Below are 12,776 nucleotides of genomic sequence, written 5' to 3'. Positions count from 1 at the left end.
AAACGGTTCCATTCAGAAATTAACTTCACAAAATATCTGGGTTTATCAATGCTAAAATGAGAGGTTTTTAATGAAGCTAGATCTCTTGTCAATGCTGCTTAAAGGGTTAAAACTCTTTTCAGCAATGCAGAGTTAAATGATTTCTGTAAAAAGCTGGCTTTTTCACAAACATGTTTCCACACTCACCCTGTCAGATCAACTGTCAGTGGACAGAATCAGCTTTTATTCGAAGTTAGATAAAAGGAGAAGAAACATTTTTCTTCCTTCCCTTAAGGGAAATAGCTATTTATACTATTGTGTGCAGTATAAATAGCACTAATAGAAAAAATTAACTATGTTTCTTCAGTTTGTTATTCTCAGAGTTAGGGAGTACTATCACCTGCACAAAATTTAAAGAACCACTTAAAGGGTTAATACACAGCTTACGAATCCGCAGTAAGAAATTGTTATTTTTATATGCATAATCCGAGGATTATAGGCAAGAAATTACTGTGCTTTAAATCAAATTCAAATGTCAAAAAAGGTTTAGTGACAAAAATGGAAAATTAAGTACACACAGACTAGAAGAAATATTAGAAAAAAAAGTAAAACCTGTTCTTTATACTGGTCGGCGTGCCTGCGCTCATCATCCAACTGAAGCACAAGTTCTTTAACCCTCTTCTCCAGTTTACGACTAGATTTTGCAATAGACTGTTTTTCTCTGAAATATATATATATATATATATATATATATATATATATATATATATATATTTAAAAAACTAATGAAAGTTTTAGTTCATTTATTCAACAATGTAATATTTAGAATCATGATATAGTTCTCGCTAACCAATTTAAGGTTTTCAAATACCTTGTTTCCTCTTCCATCTGTTCCTCCATTTGAGCCAGCTTTGACTCCAGCGAAGAAATAACAGACTTTGATTTGGCTTTTTGCGATGTTTCCACATCTTGCAACTTCAGCTTCAGTTCTTTGTTCTAGACAAGAAAAAAAAACTTATGAGAACTAAAAATTAAATATATAGTTCAATATAGTTGTGAAATTGCAAAATAAACTATAAAATTTCAGTAGTAAACCAGCAGTCAAAGATTTAAAATCATCAACTGGATTCTATCTTTACAAACTTTAATATTTACTTAAGTCAATAAAAATAATTGATAGAAAATGGTAGAGGAAAAAAAAAGTTTTTTGGCATGCTGTAAAATGCGTGGAGGTTTCACACATTACATACATATGGAGGTATTACACACATATTTGGATGTTTATTTCTTGAATTTTTCAATGTCAATGATTAATCTATCATACGTAATATGAAAAGAAATTCACTTGACAGCGAAATTGAATGCTTCATAATGCATTCTGTTATTCTTATATTTCCTTAATAAAAAATGAAAAAATTAGCAAAAAATAAATTATACTTCAATAATTTAACATTACAGTGATAAAATATAGTAACATTTACATACATATAATGTGTATCTTTTACCATCTTTAAAAATTTTTCTATCAATACAGAATATTTTCACTCTTTTAATTTACTACCAGATGTGCCCTGCTCCCATTCTGACGTAGATATCAGAGGGTTCCCTGGGTTATTCACTCTGCAGTATCTGTCCAATGGTAATTTAGTTCTATCTATTGGAAATAAATATTAACTTAAGAGTTTTGAGACACTTTCTGATGCCAGCCAAGATCTGGGTAAATGCATGGAAAACGATCCTGTTGCAATGACAGCCATTTGCACTGAGAAACTTAGTACAATTGGCAATGATTATGAAATCCTCATCAATTACTTTAGAGACCTTCTTGATGGTTTTCCCATATCAAGGCTTTTCCTGTAATGACTCTTTATCAAACTTTCAATGTCTGCAGTTTCTTAATACTCTACAGGAGTTTTCGAATTGAGGCTGGCCTTCCAGGGAAAAGCGACAAAGATTTGCAAGCGAGACACAATAAATTTCGAATTTTTATAACTATTCAGTAATAACCTGTGTCAAACACTGTCTTGATTAAGATAGGGCAGAGGAAAGTGAATGTTGATTTTGAGAGTTTGGGACAGAGGCATTGTGAAACTAGAGAGCTTAGGAAAAGCATTGCAAAATAAGAGCGTTTGAAGGTACTGTGAAAGTTCAGCATCTCACCATTAGAAAATCTGTGCTCTATACAGTTTGACCATAAAAAAATACATTTAGATCAAAGCAAAAAGTGATCTTATGGAGATTCTGATTTAAGGACTTGAATCATGAAAATTAATACAGTTGCTATACATAAATAATGTAAAAATAAATTTTAAACATAATTAGAGCTTTTTTTGATCACATACCTGCCTTTCCAACAGCATCCTCGAGTTTTCAAGCTTTTGCGTCATAGACCTTTCACTAGCAAGCTCAGATACAAGTTGTTCAATCTGAAAAATAAGAAAACGATAAGTATGTAACCATTCATAAACAGAACCATATTATAACATACAGCATTGAACTTGAAAAGAATTCAGATGCAAAACACATGCATTAAAGAGAACAAAACATGGCTTTGTGTGATTTATGAATCCATAAATAACAAAGCCATATATTTCCATGTACTTCAATACGAAAAATCTCAACCTGTGCTTGAGCTTTCTTTGCTTTCTCCATGAGCACTTCTGAATTGCCTTGCTCTTCTTCCATCTCTTCTTCTACCTGTTGAATTCGTGCTTCAAGTCTTCGTTTTTCTTCAACAAGAAGAGACCTGAAAATTTAAGATGTCAGTCACTGAACTTGTGTAAACAAACTGCTTTTGTTTGTTGATAACATAGATAATTTCTGATCTTACAACTGCAATCACGAAAAGTAATCTCACCCACAACTATCATTTCCAGGTTATACATTTCATTTCATACCGTGCACTGTCAGGCTCTATTGACCATTGTCAATTTTAGCCATTGCCCCAGATGAGGGGGCTGGGCGGTGTCTGGTGCTTTATTATGCACATAAAATACATGAACATTAATATAAAAGCACATTATTAAAAAAAGTATATACAGATTTTCACATATTTCTATTATACAATGTACAATTTATTCCGATGAGCTCTTCTGATGTCTTTAGCTCTATTGAGCTTGAGCCCTTTGCTTTTCTCTGTGGCCAAGCGCCAGGTCCTGAACCACATTTTCCCTCATTGGCTTGTTGAATCTGGTGAGCCTCTGCCGTGGCCAGGCCCTGGACCACGCGTCTTTCCATGTTGGCTCAGGTGAGCCCTCCGCTGTGGCCAGGCCAGGTCCTGGACCCACGCATCTTTCCTTGTTGGCTCGGGTGAGCCCTCCGCTGTGGCCAGGCCAGGTCTACGTGTCTTCCTTTGTTGGCTCGGGTGAGCCCTCTGCCATGGCCAGGCCATGTCCTGGATCATGTTTTCCTTCATTGGCTTGTTGGCTCAGGTGAGCCCTCCACCACGGCCAGACCAGGTCCTGGATCATGTTTTCCTTCATTGGCTTGTTGGCTCAGGTGAGCCCTCCACCACGGCCAGACCAGGTCCTGGATCATGTTTTCCTTCATTGGCTTGTTGGCTCAGGTGAGCCCTCCACCACGGCCAGACCAGGTCCTGGATCATGTTTTCCTTCATTGGCTTGTTGGCTCAGGTGAGCCCTCCACCACGGCCAGACCAGGTCCTGGACCCACGCATCTTCTCTTGTTGGCTCGGGTGAGCCCTCCACCGTGGCCAGGCCAGGTCCTGAACCATGTCTTCCCTCGTTGGCTTGTTGGCTCTTCCTCGTTGGCTTGTTTCCAGGTTATACAACAGTGGATTCTTGTCTAAGAATGATCCCACTTGAATCATTTACCCATTTTATAAGCCATTATGAATTAATATCCAGCCTGAGAAAGTTTTTTTTTTGACCACTTTTAAAATTTTCCCATCACCAACTCAAGACAGTACCCATTATTTCCAAAGCCAGATTTTTACACTAAAATCAAAATACTTCCAAGTACAATCTTGATTCTCTTCATAATGCCACATTTTCAAAATTGTGAAAATAATTTCGAATTGTGTGATAACTTGAGAATAACACAATATTGTGTAAATAACAAATTAAATTTTTTTTTGAAATTCTATATATCAAATTAAAATGACTGGATGTTGAATGAAAATTTGAACTTATTCACTAAAAATTTGTTTCAGTAAATTCTTTAAAAGATGAGATAAAGCAAGAGATTATAATTTATATTTTTTCCCTCACACAAGTGCTGTAAAAATTTGCCTATACAATGAGAGATTATATATGAGAGAATGAAGTAATTTTAATGACAAGAGTTAAAGATTCAGCAATGTATATGTTCACAAATCATTCGTTTCAAACTATTTTATATCTTTGGAAATCTTTTCATCAACTTTCTACAGTTTCTATTAAAACTTGTTACATTCCTTGCTTTCATGGTGTTTTCAAGATATCCCATAGTTAGCTAAGGTGGTCATAATAATTGATATTTCCCTTGCAATTATCCCCATTATAAAACTTTTTTTTCACAAATTTGCTATCCTCCACTACAAATGGTAGAATATATCTCCCATCAGTATTTGTAATTTGAGCAGTAAAGTTTTTTGGGGGGAAAAGTTGGTTTGAAAAGTTTGAGAAGGGGACAAATTCAAAAACTTCACGCATAGAAATTGGCAATAGGTTAAGATAATTATTAAAAAAAAAAAGCCTCAAATGTAAACTACATACACTTTGGAATTTAGGCAGTTTACTTCTTCATGCAGCTCATCTTTTTCAACTTCAGCTGCTTTTCGAACTCTTTCTGAGTTTGCGAAATCATCTTGCAACTGAATGAGATCAGCTTCAAGAGATCTTTGTTTCTTCTCAGCCTCTTTGGCTTGAGTGATGAGATCTTCTCTTGACTGGCGAGTCTCATCTACCTCTCTTTGGAAATCCTTCATTTGTGCCTTAAGTAAAAAAAAAAATGAGGCGATTCATTTGAAATAATTGCTGAATGAATTTTAAAAACCACATCACAAAACAAATTACTGCATTGGTTTCATAATTTAATTATTATTCGAATAAGTTTGGTGCCAATATTCCAAATATTTTTTTAGTATACTAGAGATGCAGTGTTTCTCAGTGTGGCAAGTTGCCTTTAAATGTCTTTTACTGTATAATTAGATGCAGTGCTGTCTTAATGAATGAGAGGAAGAGAAGAGGGGGCCTAAGAAAAACAAGTAGTTGAATTTTTCGAGAATTCGTCAGTTAGGGCATTAGAAAATCAATTAGCCAGGGGGCACATGAGACTCTTAAGACATCCCAGATTAGATGCGGCAGAAATTTATGTGAAAGTGTGTTCTTTGATTTGAAATAATGGCGGTAAGATGGGAAATAAAATTTTAACCAAATTTTAAAACATAAAACGGTGGCATGCAGAAAATAAAATTCTACCTGCAACTTTTTGAGCTGACGCAGAGAATCTTCTTTGATTTTATTAGCAATTTCCAACTGCTGTTCAATATCTTTACAATCACTTTCATACTTCTTGCGATTGGCAACAGCAGATGCACGCTGTTTTCGTTCATCTTCCAATTCTGCTTCAAGATCTCTAACCTGCAAATAAAATAAATAAAAAGTATGAGAAATTTATTGAGCATGTGCTTTAAAAAAAAATTCCTTTAAAAATTTTTTTTTCTGACCTGTTTGATAAGTGATTTCCTCTTTTCTTCATTTTGATCATCTCTTGCTTGCAGATCTCGCTCTAGTTGCGATTTAAGAGCTTGCATGTTTACTTCTAGTCTGAGTTTAGCATCTTCGGTCAACTGCAATTCATCCTCTAGTTCTTCTATTTGAGTCTTTTGCTCAGCAAGCTGACTTTCTAAGCTTTTTTTTGCCTTTTCCAACTCATGAACCTAACGAAGCATAGTTTTTAAAAATTTGACATTTTTTACAACTTAATGGATTTTATACAGTGATACACAAGACCAAGATTTAATTATAGTGAAAACATTCAACTAATACATTTGAATAAAACCTATCAGAGAATAAAAATGCATAATAAAATTTATGACAAATTATGAACCTATTGCGTCTATTATTCGTGTTTTCCTGTCAACAAAGAAACCAAAAGTTTTTGAATGATGTTAGAGGGACACACACACTTAGACTTTCAAAAATGAAGTAGGTCTTTGTGAGTGGAAAGGTGCTAATGAAGAGCAAATCTCTTTTGTGATGCAAGAAATGAGACCTTTGGCATGGTGGTCCAATTTGTTTATTTGTTAAATGTCATTTTTCATTTTATTAACAAGTGTTGTGAATGTCAGTTATTTTTACTAAACGTGACTGTTTAGTAATTTTTGAAATGTTGGCATTGACCTGATTTATTATATTAGCTAGATAGTAAATGTTTTATTTGCCTTTGATTATGTAAATACATGTTCTAAAATTAAAAAATTGAACCTATATTTCCTCAGTTACAATCTAAACTGTTATGAATCTATAATACCCTTGGATTGGCAACAAATAGCTCCTAATCAAATGTATTTGCTGGCCTCTGATATATCATTAGGTTGCAACAATAAATCAGCAAAATTGGTATATTGGTTTAAACTGAAGAAGTACTGGAAAAGATTTTTTTTTGTCACCTGCCCACATCTATATCAATCTTAATTTAATTTTGCGCTACATTTAAAAGTCAAACCCCTCTTGCTTATTATTTTCATTTGAGGAAAACAAAAATTGAAGCGAGAAAGAGTGAGTTGACTGAAAAATCTTTATCTATGGTTACCAAAAAAACAGCTAAAATGTATTTTTTTAACTGGATTGGGATTAATTAACTTGTCTATGCCAGAAAAGCAGTTAAGATGCAAACTACGCATAGGATTCTGTTCACATGAGAGTGAAGGCTTGAAGACAACTGCCCACCTTCGCCAGCATTAATTTATTTAGAAAAATTTTTTACATATTAGCTATCAATTTATTTTCATGCGCTTGAATAACTAAGACAAACAACAAGTTGAACTACTGAAAATAACAAACAATACAGAATAAATGAACTTACATTTTTATCAGCTGTACCTTGGCTATTTATAAGTTCATCCAGCTCTGCCTGCAACTGTTTCCTAGATCGTTCAAGTTCTTCTATACGTTCTTCCCTTTCTTCAAGATCTCTCGTTAATGTCAGTATTTTAGTCTCTTTCTCTCTTGCTTCACGTTCTGCATTGTCTTTCTCTTGACTCAAATGTTCAGACACCGCTTTCTCTTCAGCTAGCAGTTGATCAAACTTACGCTGTTTTTTCTCAAAATCTGAAATTTTTGTTCTCTGATTGTCCAGTTCAACATTCAAATCTTCAAGCTAAAAGAATACATAAAATACATTAACACCTTGCAGAGCAATATAGAAATTACACTTAAACAAACCAAAAAAAGTCGATATATTTATTGCAACCTAAAATTTGACTTCAAGGACTTTCATCTATTGTTTAATGAAGGAAAAAATTATGCAACTCATTTGCATCCAAATAATAAAAAAAAAAAATGTATAATGAATGTTCCTAATCAATAAGAGCAGAATAATCTGTGTTTTTGATATCCTTAAAAACTAAATGACTGAACCAAAAGTCCCCCATCATACACAGAAACATAATTAGTACACAATATAATATACTGTGCAAGTTGACCAGTCTGAGTGAAACCTTTTCTCAGGGAAGGAATACAGATTTACACAGGACTAGACCTTTGTAAGCTTACCAGAAAATTGTTGCACTGTAGGAGGTTAAATCACACATAGGTTTCAGTGTAGCTACAATTAAAGCAGGTAAAATATACAGGGTGTTTCAAAATGAATCATCAGATTTAAAAAAAAAATCATAACTATTCAGCTTTTAATCTGTTTTGATCGAATAATGTATGGGTAGAAAAAGGGACATGGTGAGTTTTAAGCAGTTGCTGACGGGTAAAGCTAACACTCTTCCTTCGGCTGCCACTTCATTGTTTGTCAAGACGGTAACTGCACAACAGAAATAGTTTTGTGTTCTAAGCTTCGCAAAGTGTGCATCCATAACTGTTCATTGTGCTTTTTGTTGACAATACCCTACTGAACGTCCTACCGCTCAAAGTATTAGGTGATGGTACAAACAATTCTGAGAGATGGATTGTCTGTGTGTGTGTAAATTGGAATTCCCTGGCCATCCCTGCATGTCAGAAGAAAATGTGGAGCGCATCTGACAAAGTTTTGTGCGTGTAGTCCACAGAAGTCCACTCGCAGGAGATGCAAACATGCTCGCAAAAGCTTGGGACAAATTTGACTACCGTATAGTCATATGCCGTCATCTTAAGGTAGACATATTGAGCACCTTTAAAATTTCGTTTGTAAAAAACCTTATAATTAGCCATGTAATATAAAATTAATCTTAAGTGTCTATATGTGTTCAATATTTTTCATAATATACATATTTCAAATAGGGTGATTTTTTTAAACACCCTGTATATCATTTCTTACCTCAGACTGCAATTTCTTTTTTGATTTTTCTAGTTTATCATTCAGGGATTGGAATTCATCTAATCTCTGCTCTAAAACATCTATTTCTTTTACTAGGCGTTTTTTCTGTTCTTCAAGTGTTGCAGCTGCACAGGCTTCTTCTTCTGCTCTTCTCTTGTATTCGATGACCTGAAAAAAATAAGGCTTCACTCAACATACAACATAATCAACTCATATTTACAAATTTAAAAAATTATGTGGTAAAACATCAGGTAACATAATAGTCACTTCAAACTTCACTTTATCTCTATCAAATTGACAACACTTTTGAACAGTGGTTCTCAACCTTTTTTGACTCGCAGAGCCCTTTTAAGTAAAAAAATTCTATGGCGGAGCCCCGTTGCCCAATTTTTTAATTAGGGGTCATTCAAGTATTACGTCAGCATCGAGGGGGGAGGGGGTTTTGGATTTGCTGACTTTTGATGACAAGGGGGGGAGAGGGGAGTTTGAAGGTTGCTTACGTCATCAACCACCCTTTTTGAAGACATGAAATATTGTAAGCTGCTGTCGAAATTTTGCTGACAAGGGGGGGAGGGGAGGTCAAAAATGGCTAAAAATCTGCTTATGTAATACTTGAATGGCCCCTTATCCATCGAAGTTACCGATTTATTTTTACTATTTATGCAAATACAATGCCACAACAGGCAAATGCCCAACGAGGTGGCTGAGAAAAAGTATTATTTTTTTAAATTTTACTTTATTTTCCTCAAGCAGCCGCAGAGCCCCTGGAGAGTCCCCAAGGGCTCTGTGGAGCACCGGTTGAGAACCGCTGCTTTTGAAAAGTGGCTTACAAATTAAGAACTTGATTACATCAAGTACATTTATTAAGGTTGATCTCTGGAAATGTCAGACTAGAAACTCGTCATCCTGCCCCTTGTGGAGACTGGACTTACAGGTAGAAAATGTCAATAGTCCATTTCATCAAAAAGTAAGAAAAGTAAGATGAGTAGAAGCCCTGATGAATGAACTATAGTGCCGTAATATATTTCCGTTTGTATTTATTTGTTTCTTTTACGTACATTAATAGTGTCTATATTTACGAGGTTTCTATAATTTTTTTTTCGCGTATTTGTTATTTTTCCCTATTGTTACAATGTATTTATATCGAACTATTATATATATATATATGTTAAATGCATAATTTTATGAAGAAAACCGGTTAATCCAGAATTTTTAATGGTCAGATTTGTGTTTAGCACACAGAATCACATAGGAATTGACTTTAGGGACATAGAAAATTTCTTTAAATTTGTTATCTACCTGTTGTTAATAGGCAAATTTGATTTGGGATATACGACTTTGAGGATGCAAGTAGTTTTCAGAGATGAATTATATTTCTGGGACCTATTCTCTTTCAATACATTGCATACAGTGTTGTCCTTTTAATATATTGCATACAGTGTTGTCCTTTTAATATATTGCATACAGTGTTGTCCTTTTAATATATTGCACACATGAAAAACAAAAATTTTTTTACCTGAGAATTAAGTGTTATCACTTGCTTTTCAAGGTTTTTCTTATTCTCCTCTTCCTCTTCTAGCTGTTCCTGCAGCGCCTCCTTCTCACTTTCCAACTGTCTCAGACGAGAACTCAAAGCCAACTTCTGCCGTGTTTCTTCTTGTAGTTGATCCTAAGATTATAAATAAATATATATATATCTTCATTATTCATAGCTTGAGAAAATAAGCTAGAATGAAAATTTTGAAGAAAAACAAAAAATAAAGAAATTAGATATGCAAAAAACCCTATCAATATTTAATGTTCGGATCAATGAATTAGTCGCAATAAAACCTTTGCAGTTAGAGGAAGAATTTAGTTAAGAAACTTAAGAAGTTAGAGGAAAAAAGAAACATGTACACTTAAGTAATGATTAAGTACATTTTAACAATATAGATCAAAATAAAGTTGTGGGTGCATAGAAGTAAATGATATCAATTTTTCTAATACATACTTGACATTCAGACAGTTGAGATTCCACTCCAGCAAGAGCTTTTGTGGCATGTGAAGTTTTATTTTCCATATCTTCAAGCTGAACATTGAGAGACTCTACTTCTACCTAAGATTCGGAGAAAAAAATACGTTTTTTTGCATAAATACCAAGAAAACACACACACACACACACAACAGATTTGACTGAGTTCATGGGAGTAAAAATAGCTTTCCCACACCTTCTAAGAAGTGATGACAAAAGAACGCCACCTCAACAATGCAACCAAAAACTTTTCCTAACCTGAAAGCAACTAAACAAAATAACCAGAACTATAACAGAGCAATCTTCTACCAACCCCATATAGTGACAGATGAACAAAGCTTTGATTTCACATCAAATTCTTCATCTACAGAATCCTTTACCTAACTTTTTGCACTAATAGCACTTTGCACAAGTTATGATTGCTAAATATTATATTCCTATGTTCACTTCACATATCTAGAGTGTGTTAAAATATTTGCATCTATTGTTCTTAACATAACAGAAGATTCTTTTTATACAAGTGATTTTGCATAATTTTGCAATTCTTTCTTGTTTCCCTCCCACTTATCTCGTATCATTTGAGATACATTCTCAGCTCTAGATACTCGTATCACTTCACTAAATCCTGTGATGGAACCCCAGATATAGTCCAACCCTATCAGAAATTAATAGCGATAAAGTTTAAACCAAGGTTGAAGAAATCCCTGGCATCTTATTATTGAGGCAATAAAAAAATCTGATAGGTACTTAAAATACTTATTACTTTATTATTGCAGCTGAAATCTAGTAAGAAAATATAATATTGCCAGACGTGCCAACTTTTGAAATCCAGAAATTCTCCTGACGGGGGTTTCCCCCCTCCCCCGACATTCATAGACTCAATCAAAAAAAAAGTTCATAAAAAAATTTTTCGAAATTTTTTGTTTTTTAAATAAATTAAGAAAAAGTTACATTCTTCCCCCCCCCCCCCAAGGCAGGTTTTGCATTGCCCCTGAGAAGAATATAATTCCATGCCAGTCTTTCCATGCAGAATAGAGAAATCACATCTACATACTGTTCATAAAGTATGTGTTTCCTTTCGTGGATGCTATCAGTGATTGATAATCTTGGGTATATGAATTCTTTGCTTCTTGCTATCACATTAACTGTACATAGCTTAAAGTTTTATATTTTCTTTCTGAAGATGTTTAATCGGAAGAAACGATTTTAAAAAATTCATATTACAAAGCTGCGGATGAAAAAACGTGTTTACCACACGGCTGTTAATGGAATACAATAACGATTATACAGGAATTTCTGCAACCAAGGGCTTCCCCCTGATAAATTATTGCCGATAAATACTACTAAAACGAAGTCGCGTCTTTGCCAGTTGCTTAAATGCGGTCATAGAGACTTTTTCTTACGGCTGCTCAATGGAAATGACTACGGCTGTCCTCTTTGGGTGTTTTCCCTAACGACGATGGTAATTATTGACGCCACGACAATGTGAAAGATCGGCTAAAATCTAATTTTCTGCCAAAATCCGGAGAAATTTTAACAAATCCGGAGAGCGGGAGGAAAGATGAAAAATCCGGAGTCTCCCGCTTAAATCGGGAGAGTTGGCAGGTCTGATATTGCTATTATAATTTCTATTTTGAATTTCACAAACATAGAACATTCCCAATTCCATTCACCTTATATCGAAGCACTATTCATAATTTTCCCTGAGAAGGCTTTATTTTTTTTCACCCCTGATCTCGACTTGTCCATTGATTAAATAAGTGAAATTTCAAATTCTATTGTTTCATGCTAACTTTTTTCTTCCAGAATTTATCTACCTATGCTTTAAAAATATTCTCTCATTTTATTTCTTCTATATTTTAAAAATAAATGATAAACTAATTTAAACTGGTAAGTGATTGAACTTAGTTAAAATATGATTTACCTGCAATTTTTGGTTTCGATCATGAACTTCACTTCTACTTCGCTCTGCATCGGACAGTTTCACAATGAATTCCTGAAGCTGACTCTCCAACTGCTTTCTCCGCCTTTCCAGTTCCTGGCGGGTGGAAGTGAGAGTTTGTATGTCAGAAGACATTTCACTGTTCTCACTTTCAAGTTGACCTTTTGCTTTCTCTAACCCAGCTTTTGCCTACAAAAAGAAACAGAAAAGTTTATTCCAAATTAAGTGTGCAAGGATAAAACTATAAAATCAATGTGCTCTTCTTTCTTGCTATATATGCTGTTGAAGCAGCTATAAATGTGTAATTTTTAAATAAAAGAGATGAAAACTATCCTCCAGATTCTAGAGCATAATAAATAATCCACATAATAAATA

The 12,776-nt window shown here is 34.3% G+C and overlaps 1 protein-coding gene across 4 annotated transcripts in view; it reads right to left on the bottom strand.

Annotated features, from left to right (window-relative positions):
• Positions 1 to 12,776, bottom strand: part of LOC149083003 (uncharacterized) — a 96,238-nt gene that overhangs the window by 8,460 nt on the left and 75,002 nt on the right. For all 4 annotated transcript variants that reach the window (XM_089236053.1, XM_089236054.1, XM_089236055.1 and 1 more), the window contains 12 exons: positions 12,384 to 12,590; positions 10,439 to 10,543; positions 9,965 to 10,117; positions 8,449 to 8,616; positions 7,009 to 7,302; positions 5,648 to 5,860; positions 5,400 to 5,561; positions 4,695 to 4,912; positions 2,602 to 2,725; positions 2,322 to 2,405; positions 851 to 975; positions 592 to 700 (listed from right to left, as the gene is read on the bottom strand). In XM_089236053.1, coding sequence (XP_089092179.1) covers positions 592 to 700; positions 851 to 975; positions 2,322 to 2,405; positions 2,602 to 2,725; positions 4,695 to 4,912; positions 5,400 to 5,561; positions 5,648 to 5,860; positions 7,009 to 7,302; positions 8,449 to 8,616; positions 9,965 to 10,117; positions 10,439 to 10,543; positions 12,384 to 12,590 — 1,962 coding nt within the window. The remainder of the gene's footprint in view (positions 1 to 591; positions 701 to 850; positions 976 to 2,321; positions 2,406 to 2,601; positions 2,726 to 4,694; positions 4,913 to 5,399; positions 5,562 to 5,647; positions 5,861 to 7,008; positions 7,303 to 8,448; positions 8,617 to 9,964; positions 10,118 to 10,438; positions 10,544 to 12,383; positions 12,591 to 12,776) is intronic.

Source organism: Pholcus phalangioides, unplaced genomic scaffold, assembly GCF_987345545.1.
Source record: "Pholcus phalangioides strain wild (caught in Gottingen) unplaced genomic scaffold, Ppha-v1.0 ptg000009l_1, whole genome shotgun sequence".
NCBI lineage: Eukaryota > Metazoa > Arthropoda > Arachnida > Araneae > Pholcidae > Pholcus > Pholcus phalangioides.
Note: the sequence above shows the minus strand (reverse complement) of the source record. Positions and strands in the feature narration are given on the sequence as shown.